General features: G+C 41.3%; 1 protein-coding gene across 10 annotated transcripts in view; it reads right to left on the minus strand.

Moving 5' to 3' along the window:
* Positions 1 to 15,331, minus strand: part of SPECC1 (sperm antigen with calponin homology and coiled-coil domains 1) — a 95,165-nt gene that overhangs the window by 57,326 nt on the left and 22,508 nt on the right. For 7 of the 10 annotated variants that reach the window (XR_005260425.2, XM_027472614.3, XM_005023133.6 and 4 more), the window contains one exon: positions 13,837 to 13,972. Coding sequence is in view for 9 of the 10 variants with exons in the window: in XM_027472614.3 (XP_027328415.2) it covers positions 13,837 to 13,972 (136 nt within the window). In the remaining variant the exon portion in view is untranslated. Of the gene's footprint in view, positions 1 to 3,722; positions 4,124 to 13,836; positions 13,973 to 15,331 lie in introns of those variants that run through there. The other 3 variants (XM_021274879.4, XM_072026195.1, XM_072026194.1) reach the window with 3 other exon arrangements.

Here is a 15,331-nt window from a genome sequence, read left to right on the forward strand (position 1 = left end):
CCTACACTGAAGAATACCTTCCTCAAATGTGAAATGCAGCCACCCCTGAGCTAGGAGAAAACAGACATAAGAAAACAGATCAACACTGGCTTCGTGTATACACTGACATTTGATATCCTCATCCAAGCCATGTAAGCATGTTTTACAAATAAGCACAGATCCAAAAAAAAAGTCTAACCCTTGGATAACCCCACCCGTTACCTTGTTCCAACTAGAGAAGTTAACATTTCCCATTTGATTGCTCCTTTCAAAGTTTTTGTATGTATTGAGTCACTTTTTCCACCTCTTCCTGAAGATATTATTAATCGCCACATCACCTGCAGATGTTTAGAGGATAAACAAAGCCCCACCACCACGGAGTCAACCCCTGTCAAAGAATCTTAGCACTCCTGTTCAGAAGGACAGGCTGCCTCACCGCTTCCAGGCAAAGTAATGTTTGAAAGCAATGTTTGAAAGCCTTCTCTCAGTAAATACTCACACACTGGATAATGTGTACTGCTTCATACAACTCCCATGAAATGTTCCAACAACTTCACAGGTGCTCTGGCCTGTGTTTGTATATATTAATGGTTCCTTCAGCTCGGGGCAGCCAGTCTCAGAAGCAGAAAGCTATTTCTTCCAATGAAGTGCAGCAAGTAATTCACTATTGGTTTACATCTTTTTCTGTACGATTTTATAGGTGTTTTCATCTAAGTACTCAACATGCTTAATGAATTCGAATATTCAGAACGCTGAGCTATAGCAGGAAGAGTCACCACTTCCCCACTGTGCAAGTAGGAGAGTTTGGCAAACATGATGCAAGCTTGGGTCACACAAACCAAACAACATTCTTACAAATGATTCTAAAAATGGCTTAAACACATTTTAAATTACAAGTCAGGAAAAGCCTGTAGGATATAACAATCACAAGTAATCTCCTTGACACCTTTTCAGACACTCTTAGCGACAAGTAATGCAATGTAACAAGAGATACTTGGCTGTTAGAGAATCTCATAAACCTACTCAACCCAGAACCATTAGACACAAGTAGCGGATTACTTTGCAAGAAACACGTAATGTATGTAACATTCATTTTCTGTCTTCACCCCTCCGCAATCCCTTCCTCATCTAACTTTTCCTTCAGATTCCCCTGTACAGACACGTCAGCTTCAAACAGCTCAGTTTGGGACCAGTGGTTTCTTTCCTGTTCCTTGGCAGCACTGACCAGCCCACCCAGAACTCGGGGTTATCACAGCTGTATCTGTTCTCCCTGACTCTTGGCTCTTAGCTGGACAGTCAGGATCACCCACATGGGCACTGTCAGGCTCTGAACCTGTTGCTTCTGGACCCACCTTCTTTTATGCACAGTTTTTAAACTAAAATAAATCTTTGTTGTACAACTGCAGCCACGTTAGCCAAAAGCTTTGTGCGCCCACATCCTACTATTTGTATGTACACTCAACAGGAAAAGCTGCCAAAATGCATCATGCTCCCATAAGTATATGGAAATAAGTATTTTATTCGAGGTTACACGGATGCATTCAGGGTCAAACTTTTAAAGACTTCCGTGTCCAGCGATACCAAGAGAAGGAACAAATGTTTTAAAATCTGTCTCTGGTAACCCAAGATGATAAGTTTTGGGGTGGAAGAAATACAGATGAACCATGCAGTGTCTGTAAGATTTCCTGAAAAGAAACAAACGAGATGACTCTGAATATCATAAGGGGAAACCCAAGTCAAGACTTGACTGTAGTTAAAAATGAAGCACAAGTAAATACATCAATAAAGAGGCCCACTTCTGGGTCTTATTTTAGTTATTCTAAACGGACCAAATTTAGAATAACCACAATTATTCAAGAGTTACATATTTCTGACTAAGAGCTGAACTAAGCTCATCCAAGCAGAAACAAAGCCAAACACATACACTGTCCATCTACCACACTCAAACGATGCAAAAACTTGCTTTTCACTTACTTGTCAAAAATGAACACAAATACTACTTCAGATGTCACCACATTACCCTGACTTCCAATTCCTGAGCTCTCACACACAACAAAGAGTCAGCAGTGATGATCCTGAAACTTTTTTCATAATTTAACCGAGTTTTGGGCATGTAGTTCAATACAAAATTCTCTCTCAGTATTCGTACCTCATGAACTGTGAGCACATATTAAAACAAGACTTGGTATAGCCTACACTTAAAACCTGAGAAGAGTTCTAAAAGTGTTTAATGCAGCAGAAATATAACCCTTTCCCCCTTCAAGGAATCACAGAACAAGATAAAACAAAGAATGAAAGATTTTCAAAATGCACAGGGGGTCTGTACACTCATTTATCATCTACGTTAATAACAATAAGCTGTTCAAATTCCTTCACTGGCCCTGAAAAATCACGGCCAGTTTTCCTAAATTCTGACTAGAAGTTAGCAGTGTATTCCCATTCATCTCCCCCTTAGTTTTAATCAGTATTATCCCTCCTCAAATGAAAGTAATGTGTTTAGTTTCAGCTGGACTTCTCTAGCTTGCAGTGGGATGACTGCAGATCCTGGGTTTGTACCAGCCATACTTCCTAGCCTGAACTTTAGGTTTCCCTTAGGGCAGCATTTCTACTGGTGACTGGATACTGGCAGCTTTTGTGCTCTTCGTTAGCCTGCTGATTAACATACTGCTAGAGAGTTCTCCACTACACCTAACTGCTGTTCCAGCACTCACAGGCAGATCTGTTACGAGAGATCCCAGAGCAGCAATGCAGTGGTGTCTGCCCCTTGCTTTTCCTCACAATAGTAGAGATCAGGTACATATATTTGCTTTTAAAACAACAGCTATATATCTAAAAGTGATGAAGAATCCCCGATCAAGCTGTAACAACTTCAACAAAATTTTGTGAATGGAATTCCCATGGAAACACTAAGGTGCAAAGTGCCAGGAAACCCAAGCGATGCCAGCTTTCTGTACGTTAGAGCATTCTAAGCTCGAACAGAAACTAACCGCAGAGATCCGTGGGCCTACTGCTTTTCCTCACTCAGTATTAGAGGAGCAAGCAAATTAAACCAAAGGGCAGCCAAAACAGTACTTCAGCATAGGGAACGAATTACTGTCTTTTCCTAGCGAATCTTATAGACATCTGGCACAAAGGGAAGCAGATATACCTGACACTAGCTCTTGGCTTGCTGTACAATCTGCTACTGTTTAACATGCAAAGCACTACACTTCTGAAAAGACAATGGTGGGAAGACTTCCACAAAGGCATCATTTTAAATTCTACCGCCTGGAAAATTTCAGGGCGCAGGCCACAAGCAATTGTAAAGGCTAACACGCCGAGCTGCAGATCCTAGCAAGTTGCATGTACGTTACAAAATACGCTTTGGAACTTTTTAGCTGCATCATGCAGACTACGTGAAATAATATCTGTCAGGCATCGAGGTCCCTCCCTTGTAGGCATTCCGTTCTGACCAGCAAAGGATTTCTTTCAGAAATTCCCTAAGGACGATGCTGTGAGCTCAGGTATGGAGCAGCAATGAATGCCATTCGCAAGGTAAACGGTTGTAATTTTACTAGCAGGCTTGAAGCCCTCTGCATTATCTCTGCCAACAGCCTCTTTTTCCGCTCGGTAGGACGCTGCAGTTAAGCCCCCCGAGAACAAAACCCCGAGCCCTGCGGTTACAGCCCCGAAAGCTGCAGGCAGCAGCCCCGGCATTTCGCAGGGGCTGGCCATGGCCAGGCAGCAGCCCGGCCCATACAGACCTTGGTCGTGCTCCTCGGCTCGCCCAGGCTGGTTGCCCATCTTCGGTCCCTGGCCAGCTCTTCCCCAGGCTCCTCTAGGATCCCAGCACCCGGCTCATGCTCTCGGAGGCAGACCTGCCTTTATCTGCTCGGAAGGTCTACGCTTCAGTCAACTTACAAAGGAAAAAAAAAAAAAAAAAAAAAAAAAAACAACAAACCTCAGCTCCTTCCTAGTTCCTGGCACCAGGAACAGAGCCTGCTGCTCATGCTGGAGCAGCTGTGGCTCTCCCTCCTACCTCATTACAATATTATGCACTGAAGGCCGGCCTGTGCAGTTAATTAGCTGCCTGACTGCTGGAATAAAAGGAGGGGAGAAAGAGAGGCAGAGAAAAAGGGAGCTTGCTCGCAGAGAAAGAAAGAGCGACTCACCGAGCAGTGTAGGCCACTTAGAGGCAGCAGGAGCAAACTGCAGGCGGCTCAGGGAGGCACTGACTTCACCCAGCCCCTCTCCGGCCAAAAACCAAGCTCCACCACAGACCTGAACTTGCCTTGGAAACTTAACAGGACTTCTGTGCCCCAGCACAGCCATATGAAGAGGACCCATGGCTGCAGAGGGGTCACTGGCTAGAGTGTTTTTTGAGGCATACACTGGTGAATTTCATCACAAATACAAACTATGTAGCATATCTCTATCATCAGTATCTTTTGATCACGCCTTGTAGTGCAAGGAGACGTGCATGAGGCTGCTCAATCCCCAGGGACGGGCCAATTGCCCATCTTTCAAAGGAAGAACTCAAGATGCTCCTCACTGCCGGGGGAGCCATGACGTACATGGGAAGCAAGAACACAATGACTCCAGCAGTTTCCATTGCGTAGATAATTAACACAGTCATCTTCTTCAAGTCTTGGTTTCAACAAGAGGGTTAAAAGCAAATTAAAATAGCTCACTAATGTGTCTTAGGCTCAAACCAGACTGAAAATAAAGCATACAGAAATTAAGACAGCCTGTTGTGAATCCACAGTTTCAAACAAGAAAGGAGATTGTTCAGTAAGATAAAACCAGAATTTTTCTACTATTTTAGTGTAACAGGGCGAATTAGTTGTCAATTGTATTTTTTCATCATTCTTGCTCTGACACTTCATGGTTGAAGCTAAAAGCTTTCATACATTTGTCTATATTTGGATGACATTAAAGAAAACTCCTGTCTACTATATTTTATGACTTGTCAAGTACAAAATGCTTTGTTTAATGAATAAGTCATGTAAGTTCTGTAAAAAAGGATGACTGATGATGCATTATTTTTCTAAAAGTCATCTCACAGTCCCTTAAGCTTTGCATCCTATTAGGAGGTATTAAACACGCCACCAGTTTTCTCAAGGGTGCAGATCTAAACGTCCTCCAACCACTCTTGATATCTATCTCCAAGGCAAAGATTTTCTTCTATTACAGATTAAAGAGTAACTTCTGCTTTTCTTCAACAGGATTCTCCAGAAGAGTTGCATTAGTCAGTGTAACCTTGGGCTGATATATCCTGCCACTGACCATTTATTATTTTATCAGCAGCTTTCCACTTCTGTAACACAGAGGGAATAGGGTATCAGGCTCCCAGTATAGTGTGGGATACAGCGTGCAGCAATTATAAAACGTAATCATCAAGTCAGAGCAAACACACTTGAAATCTGAACAGAAGTGTCCCGACTGGAAGAACCAATCTGCTATCTTTGACAACAGCATGAAACATGAGTCAGAAAATTCTGACACCATGATAGGAAGAATTACGTCAGGCAAAAGACTGCAAGGCTAAGCCCATAGTGAAAGGTAGAGTGTGAGCTTTAAAATAAAGCTAGCCTGAGCAGAAACCACAGATGCCAAGATCACCATTTATGAAGCCTGAAACTGAGGGTAAAGAAAAAGGAATATTGCATACAACTTCCAGCATGGTTCATAGGTAATGAACTATGACAGACACATGGCTAAATCTTTAAGCAACCATTTATTATCTGAACATTTTCACCTTTCTCCTCAGTAATAAAGGAATACAAAGAAGTGAATGAACAAACAATTTCATCACTATAATGTAGATGAGCTGGTTTCTTCCTAGGCACAAAGACTGACTCATCTTTTGCACCATCCACTTGTGGGACTGCCAAGCAAAATACACACAAACACGCCTTTTCTATACAGCAAGAATAGGAATGAATTACTCAAGGTGTGAAATACTCAGCTTTTTCAAATGACTCGTCAAATGACAGGACTTACTTGGCAGACATAACTCTCCTTGCATCCTGCTTGCACAGCAAGCAAGCATAACTGCTGAAAGTTCAAACCATAATCCATTGTCAAAAGAAGTGTGAAAGAGCTGCAGAATATTCCCAAATTTCCAGCATCCAAGGAACTGACAGCCTGTTCACATGGCTAAGACCTAAAGAAGTTACAGATGCTGAGCAGGACCTCCAGAGGTTGGACCTTCTGGTCAAGACTGAACTAAACTGAACGGGCCTTAAGTATGTACAATGCTCATCAATGCCAGTGTTCACACCACCATGCTCTACTTCATTAACGCTGGAGACTTTACGAGCACTAATATTACTTATGAATCCATCTGAGATGTAGCTGTCAAACCTTCCCTTTTACTTGATAATATTAAAATCTAGTGTAAGCCACAAGCTGCTAAAAAAAACAGTGAAAAAATAATAGAAGGAATGCCAAGCCCTCTCCCGATATGCATACTTGTTAGACCAGGCCAGCTTTGCATTCCTTTCCTTCCCTCCCTCCCATTCTCAAAGTGCAAACAGAATGGCACTCCGCCAAGGCAGTTTGGCTGTGATACGTTTAGGCCTAGAGACTGTGTGCTAGGGATCGTTTCTCTTCAAACCAGCTGAAGGAAAAGCTGATTATTAACCTAAGGCAGGTAGTCAACACCAGGTTGTGTTGACTTTGCTGAACAACTTCAGCAGAGAAGCCTGAAAATGAACACAAACCAAGAGATCCTTGATGCGTACTGTTCTAGGACTATCCAAGCATGATCTCTTTTCTGTTATCTCTAGCAAGGATCTTGTGATCTTCACAGTTTGCTTAGAGCTGTAATGGATCTTCCCTGTATGCATTGGCTTGAGCCAATTAACTGTTAACAATTTAATGAGTCAAGTCATTACAGTCTAAGATTTTGCATTTCAGTATCCCTAGCACACACTGAATCCTCTTAACTGGCTCAGGTCCTGGGGTTGTAAACATGTGCCAATGGAGTCATTCTCAGGGAATATACAAAAGAGAGAAAAGCCTGTGTATTTCACAGCCTGCTGTAACAGAAAGTTGCCTGCAAAACATTAGGATGTTTTAATAAGGATTCAGTGCAGTAAATGTAAATTGTGCAGTACATTAGCAGAGCAGCAAAAACGACAATGGAACATACTGCAGACTGCGCTGTCAGCACAAGTTAATTCTCACCTGTTTAATAATGCAGGATGACTGCAGACAGTCTGTGAATGTCTCTCAAAGAAGTTGTTATCCTTAACGGACTCAGGTATCAGAAATCCCAAGTCACGGTAATGAATTGCGCTCTCTCCATTCCTGGTTATAGAAGGCGGCTCATAACACACCCAGTGACAGAACAAAAGAATAATTATGCTAGTCAAGCCTCACATGCCACCTTTAGAACAGGAAGAGCATCAATCAGTAGATCTCCATAATTCAAGGAATCATGAGTCTGAGATCTTGAGCCAATAGTTATCAGAGTTTAATAACAAGACTCTGATTTTTTATTAAAGAACTAGTGAGCTCCTTCTGCCCTACTGGAATAAGTGCCTGTTCTCATTAAGATATCCTACCACAGTATTTATCAAAACAGAAAAAGAATCCTGAAGAACAGCCACATGAAGCAGTACCCATTCCAAGCAATGCCAAGATGTAGAATTGTCCATGGGCTACAGAAAAAAAAAAAGAACAGAGATCAAAGAAACAGGGAAATTTAACATGGCAACAAATGTTGTACAGAAACTTTTTCCAGCAAATTATTTAGAGGTGAACAGATGCACTTGAGCGTGCAGGATATCATGAGGGAAAATTCATTGCAAGAAGAAATAAGAGCAATTTGACAAATAGGAGACATCTAAGAAAACTGGAGATTTCAGCCCTTCTCTACACAGTGCACATATTGTAACATATCCTAGGTATAGTTTCTGTACTTGTAAATGTGAGGAGCTAGCTCCTTGGCCAGCATCATCTTTTAAACCTTCATTGTAGGAAGTATGAAACAGTGATACTCTGAATTTTTCAAACTACTTACACAGTAGAGGCATGCAGAGTGAACAAAAAAAAACACCTCAAAAGACTGTAAAATACAAATCAATCAGATGCCATAAATTGAATGTGGAATGCCAAATTTGATCTACCTCAATTCTGGCCCTTTACATTTACAGGTTAGTGGGTAAAATCTCCTAAAATGGTGCTGAAACTTTGCCTGATTACTTCCTACCTAGGGAAATCACAGATAATGTTTTGTAACATGAGAGGTTAAGACTCAGATTCACAGTTGCACCAACACCTTACAACCAACCATGCAGATGTGGATGTCAGTATGTGTATGCAGCTGCATGTGGAGCTATGGATGCAAATGCAGACATATTTTTACATTGCATGCTAAATTCCTGCAGTACTTCTTGCCTATTTGAATGACATCTTGGCTAAGCATCCCTCCCCTTCCCCCCTCACGTCCTCCTTTCCTTTTTATATCACTTCTTCATTTCTGGAGCTAAAAATCTCTTTCTCTTGATATAAAAGAGGAATTATGCAAAAGCTGTCTCTTGTACATGGAAAGGGTAGCAAAATGCAACCAGCTTTCCAGAAGAAGCTTCAAAGCATATTTACTGTTCCTGGGAAAGCCCAGATGAGATCAGTCATTTGGTTTCTGGTGAAGCCTCATGGAACAGAATGCACCAGTCTCATTAACGTCTCTCACACTTGTCTGTATCTTTCACAGAAATGAGACAGTAACGAGGCTGAATGCAACGCCCAGCAATCCTCTACAAACCTACAGTAGTCCTTTGATCTGTCACAGATCACAAAAAGCAGACCCTGTCAAAAACTGATGTATGGGGGAGTAGAAAGGTCCCAAGGTCAACAGAGGGCTGTCCTTCAAAAGAAATCACTTTCCTTTTTCCCCCATTTTAATTGGGGTCTGTTAGCATTTTATGAAGAATTAAAACTGTCAATTAGATTTTGCATTGATTTTTTTAAAAAAGCATTTATTAAGATAAATACTTTTGCTTGATTTTTTTTGACCACATAGAAAAGGCTTTAGTCTGGATTAGCTTCAACCAAATCTAAAGAGTTACCCCACAATGGAAAAATGACAAACACTGGCCAAGGAGACAAGTAGCAGAAAGAAAGGCAGTAATATTGATGGATTCCATGTATTATTCTCACGTGGGAACCTTGAAATGACAACTCTATAAATGCGCAGAAAGCTCTGAAATGTCTAGGCTGCAACATTTTCAATTTTGATGGGAAAGAAACATACCTAATGTGCAATACCATACACCATCGTCCCTTCTAAAATCAACCATGATTGACTTTTTCTTGTCCAAGTTTCCCAAGTGACTGAACTTTCCCAGCACAAATGCCAAACCCGGTAGCAGCCAGTTATCCTCGCTTAGTTAAAGGCTCTCTTTTCTGAATACCATCACTACCACCACAGTAAAGCTACAAGCAACTATGTTCTACAGGGAAACCAAGACTTTTCTTTTTACATAAACTGCAGGACAAACAACGAGTGACAGACAGACAGACTAATGGTAAGTGTTCTCCTAGACCCAGGAAGGAATTGAAGACACAGTGACCATATTTAGCCACTGGCACATCAACTCTGACAGCTCAACAGCAATATGAATGACAATTTACAGAAAAAAAAAAAAATTAAGAGTTGAGGCTTTCCTTATTTGAAGTGAACACTCACTAAACCAACCAACCAGTCCTCTGACAGAATATGTTCCCTGGCTCATTCTGGAGCCTTCACCGATTAGACCAAATTTCTTAGTATTTTCCTTCTACTGCTCAGTTTCCTGGCATTATCAGCATGCTTTGTACAGCTTCATTTCTTATGCTGGCAATGTTCATTTCTAGGATTAGTGGGTTTTGTCCAGGTAACCTGCAGTTCAGATTCTCAACACAAGATGATTAGGAGATAATTGAAACTCTTCATATCTTTAGAGTTTGCCTTCCCTCTATTTCCCTATTGACACCGTCTCCAGCCATTAATATTAATCACCCCGCAGGCCTGCACAGAAAGCAACACACTTTTCTTGTTGCTTTGGCTGTCAAAGTATGCCAAATATTGATTTTCCCATTTAAGGCATAAATATAAATAGCCATTTCTGATGGGGTACGGGATGCCACAGAAGGCCAGCTCTAACATTGCCGGCTGGCATCTTGGCTTCTCCTGGCCTCCACCCCACTCTCACTGCAAGATGATGAAGTGGATGTCTGCTAACACAGACTGAGCTTTAGAGAGATCCTGAGCTTTTCCATAAAACGCTAAGGATCTCTAGAAATAGTAAGTTAGATGATTATAACATCATCATTGATGATTTCCTACTGTTTCTAAGGCAAATTAAGTAGTTCTATATCGATTTAGGCTTTACATAGGATTAAAGAAATAGGCTGATGAAGCAGCCTGGGAAAACAAGCACAGCTATCTGCTATTTACATTTCAAGGATAGGTAATACTTCGTGTTGCAGCTGATATAAAAATCAATGCAGTTCTGTGAAATGGGGATGCTTTCATACTACCCATTCACAGCACCGCCCAGTCACAATTCCTGGTTCTTGCTCTTTTCTAATGTCCAGAATACACAAGCACAAGACTTTTTCCCCAGTTGTTGAACCTGACAGATAATAGCTGCTGGCACTGAAATAACAGCAAGGAAGCATATGAACATGATTAAACTAGACAGCCTTAAGGGAAATTTTCAGAAAGTGCTTGAATCGGGAATTTGTAAGGAGTGAAAGAGAACTGACGGACAGGATTTGGAATGACTTCTAGGATCTATTGAGCCAGTGATTTCACCTTTCTGAATGTCAAATTCTCTATTTGCATGCCAGTACTACCATGCAACACTCTTCACAAAAAGTAAATGACCATATAAGAAGCTTTGAAATTCTCTGGGAAATAGCAGAATTTACAGTTATTTGGCTTACAAACCTTGAAGGTTCAGAACCTGAAAAATCACCGATTGCCTGTAGTCCTAAAACTAAAGGAGAAGAAAGTCCTAGTTACTTATGGAGATACAGATTTCTATATTTAAACATTTTAAAACAATTTATAGCTTCATAGATTGGATGGCTTTACAAGTACATGCATTAAAATAAACGTTTTCCAAGATTAGCAATCTCTTCCTTTTCTTCCTCCTGTTCTGCAATTTTTCCAGCTCTTTCCTCTCCTGACACGTTAAAAGCAATGCAAGAGCCCTGTAAGTGTGCTTTTTAACATAAAAACAAATTGATATCTCAGGTTATTGTATTGCCAGATATAACACTGTGGATAAGGAAGCTAAATCCAAGACATTTCTCCCTGCCTGTCATTTCCCATTACTTGGGGGTTTCAAAACTGCCAAGCAGTGACAAAGCCAAACATCACAGCAGAGAACCCACAGCCAGAGTCCTTCTCCAGTTCTTTTTACTCAACTCCACTTGCCAAGAACGGAGACATGAGAGTGGCCTCATCTTCCTTTAAGTTGCTTATGATTTACTGTGTTAGCTTCCAACGAGGCAGACAAGTGTAGCACATGTCAGCAAAAGGCAAGAATGAATAAGTTAAACTGCAGCAAGGGCAGCATACAAACAACCCTATTTAAACAAGCAATCTTGGTGTCAATTATTTATTATCTGCAGCATTTGGAACGCGTGCTATTGCTCAAGGTCACACAAATATCAGACAGTCACACCCAAAGAAGAAAGAAACCTAAGCAATTCTTTTTTAATTTTAGTTGCCATACCTGATTTTTTTTTCTTTTTCTCTTACACAATACTGAAATACCAATTGAGTACCACCAGAACATACCTGGAACTCGTATAATATCCTTTCAGTAAACTAACCAAATCATTCACTTGAATAACAAAGAAAGCCCAACCTAAAAAAGACCACGTCTGCATTTTAAGACATTAAAGGAAAATGCAGAACTGATGAAGGCAGTCAGAGAAGCCAAAGAAAGTGGTTTCAGAACAAAATTAAGATTTACTCAGTTGGCTGTGTACACAAACATCTGCATTTCCCAACTACAGGAACATTCCTACTTGGGTCAGTTCCACAGTCAGTTAGCATTGCAGTGCAGTCTTGATCACAATCAGATTATTTGGGATTCTGTTTCAGTGAAGAATAGCAGCTGAAACTCTCTCTTTCTACTTATGTTTCCAGGAACATGTTCTGTCCTCTGTCATATTTGATTTTCAAGTTTTCTCTAAGCAATAATATATTGTATGGAAAAAATACCAATATGCATTTTGTAACAGTGAGACCATCTAGAATTAGCACTCAGCCTTGTAACCTTGCTCATTGTATCTAGCACCTTTTACTGACCACGATAGTGACAAATATCCTCAGAGTCTGCCTACATTTCCAAGCACCCTTTTGGACTTTGGAACCACTATGAAAATTAAGATATGCAAGATAAAGCTCTTTTTGTACATACCCGTGTGGATAGCCCCTATAAGATCTGGCCCAGTTCCCTCTAGGCTAAACAAAAATTTAGAGAGAGGTAGCACATATATTCTTCGTGTTTATCTGTGCAATATACATAGCTCCATACTCAGACTCTTTTTGCTCAGGACTAATATTCTCATTCATATTTCTACAAATGTTGCTGCAGAGCAACGTATGAGGTCAGTTCTAACGATACAATTTAAACTGAGAAAACAATACCCTAGTGTAACTTGACCTCCATAAACCATTTTACCATTTGTGTTTACAGCGGTCATCATCATAAATCTTATCCCTCCCCCACCCCGTTATTATCCACACATGCAGAAGGGGGCTCTCTATTCCAGTGCTGGTATTTGTGTATCTGACATATGTCTTCTATTCCGTACTCCCTGCAGTGCTGTCTCCTTGGCTGTATTCCCGGGATCCTATGCTGCATCATCTGTGCAGGTTTTCTTCTCCCCTTGTTACTCCTCCCATGCCTCTTTAGCTAGCATCTTGTCTCTTTATTGGCTGGCAAATCTCATACATCTTTGGATGTGAGTAGTCACTATTAAATTTGAGGATTTACACGCCGATTAACTGCAGAGCAGGATCTGTCTTTGGGTTCCTATAAAATGCTCTTTAGGGGGTAGAGGGAAGTATATAAATATTCCCCCTCCCCCCAAGAAATCCCTTTCTGTTTAGTTTCATTGTTCTGTTACACAGCCAAACCCTGCAGAGGCTGTGACAAATAGGGAGGTCACGATCAAATTTAATAACATCTCACATTCCCCTGGAAATGCCACCAGGGAGCAGACAAAGGCAAGCATTTGCTGAGCTCCTGGGGGAGAGAAGAGTATTTGCACTGAAGTCCTTGGTATGCAGATGGTGTCGCTGCCTCTAGAAACAGGCTTAGATTTGAAACCAATAGGCACAAGCTGATAGGAATAACACTGAGGGAGAGAGCGTGCCACGACACAGCTCAGGAGGACAAGCTATACATCAAGCGCTGTTTTTTTTTAGTTTTGCATCTCTGCTGTGAAGATTGCTAACTTCTCTGCTCAATCAGTAGAGGGAGAGCAGAGAATTCTACAGATGTGGCTGGAAATAATAATAATAATTTTAAAAAATCGCTGAATAAAAAAAAAAAAAAACAAAAAAAAAAACCTTTAACTGGCCGCGTTGCTTTGCAAGCAGGGAGCTGCGCCCCCGGTGGGAGCACACGGGACGAGGGCACCCCCGTGTGGCTGCTCGGGGCTTGGCCTCCCCCTGCTTCTCACCGAGCTGGAGCTGGAGGATGCTCGGAAAGGCGAGGCTGCAAGGCTCAGCAGGTCCCATCGGCACGCTGAGTATTGCAGGGGGATGGTAGAGCTGTCACCACCTTGTAGCACAAGGGAAGCTCACCAGGTTCTTGGCAGTTTCACATAGAGCAGCCACTGGTCCAGGATCTTTGTACCTACCTGTGCTGGGCTTCAGCCGGCTCTCAGCAAGCTCAGAAATGGCTCCGGTTGTAATGGTCTTCTTCAGTCTAGAGACTCCAGAAGCTGCTGTCACTCCTGGTTTTGTAAGCATATCATCGCTGCTCGCCCTCTTCAGCTGCAGGAAAGAGATGTTATAAGCAACCAGAAGATTAAAATGTTGGCTGTTCAAGAGGCCAGGTTCCTGGGAGAATAGGACTGTTTCTGTAAAGTAACCCAATGGAAATATTGCTTTGATAACACTACTAAATAATTTAATTAATTTTGTATTATTTGTATTGCTTTCCAGATTTTTGTGAATTGGTTTATGATACTACTGTTCCAATAACAAAGAAGAAAACCAGGAAAGACTGTTTAAATTAGCAAGTAACTGAGCTGGTGGGAGAAAATAGCTTACAGTAGCAGACTACTGGGTACCTCCAGCTTCTCAGACACTGCCCCAAATAGCAGTCATCATATTTCCTCACTGGTTTACATTTACTGAAGTAATTAGGCTTCTGCATCTAAGTGCCAGCTGCAGAGCCTGACACACAGAACAGGTCAAAGCTGCAAATAACTGGCCCCACACTTAATCTGTCTGCCAAAAAAAAAAGGATCCTAACAGGATCCTCCTGGCTTTTGTCTCGCCATTCAGGATCATTCACTTTTGCTCCAGTGGTGACCTCAGACTCTTAAGAGAGGCATCTGAGCTATTCCAATAACTGCCATTTTCTTCCTGTGTTTCTCCCAAACAGGAGTCACCAAACTTTCTGGCAACATAAACAGGATTTTTATTATTTTTTTTTTTTAACATGAACAAAGAACATGCTAGAAACTGAGCCAAAACCCCAAAATAACTTAGCTGAGAAGCTCAGGCTGCCACAGTAATATGAAGCAGCCACTATAAGATCTAGCACCATTACAAATTGGAAATCCTTTATCTTAAACATGACATAATTTCAGCTACTTGAGCTCCTTGTTTATGGAAAAGCAGTGAGCAAAGCTGGCCAACAATAGCGTGATGGGGTCTAATGCTATTGGTATTGCGAGGGACTGTAGGACTCAGTACAAGAGAAACCAGAAATCTGTTCACAAGAAAGCATTCTGTTATGTGGCCACCAAGGAAATCATTCACAGCAGAGAAAAGCATTGTTCTTCGGGACAGATGAAATGTAGAGTTCTGAAGACTAATACTAATACATTTCATAAGCTTGGAAGAAGGGGAACTATTTGCTTTACTTGTTGTTTAATAGTACGTGTCATAAAAAAATATTAGATATCACTAATTTACTGGTAAGCCTTATTGTACATGAGAAAACAATGGGCCATTGTTGCTGTGCTGTTGTTTTGGGGAGGGGGATTTGCTTTTAAAGCAAGTTTACTCTAAATGCATACTGAAAACCACGTAAGTCAAGCACGATGAACTTAAGATCCAAGGAGAAACACTTAAATGATGTTGCTTCAACAAGCAGAAGTAGCATTTTATCTCAGAACTTTT

The sequence above is a fragment of the Anas platyrhynchos genome, chromosome 20 (genome assembly GCF_047663525.1).
Source record: "Anas platyrhynchos isolate ZD024472 breed Pekin duck chromosome 20, IASCAAS_PekinDuck_T2T, whole genome shotgun sequence".
Lineage (NCBI taxonomy): Eukaryota > Metazoa > Chordata > Aves > Anseriformes > Anatidae > Anas > Anas platyrhynchos.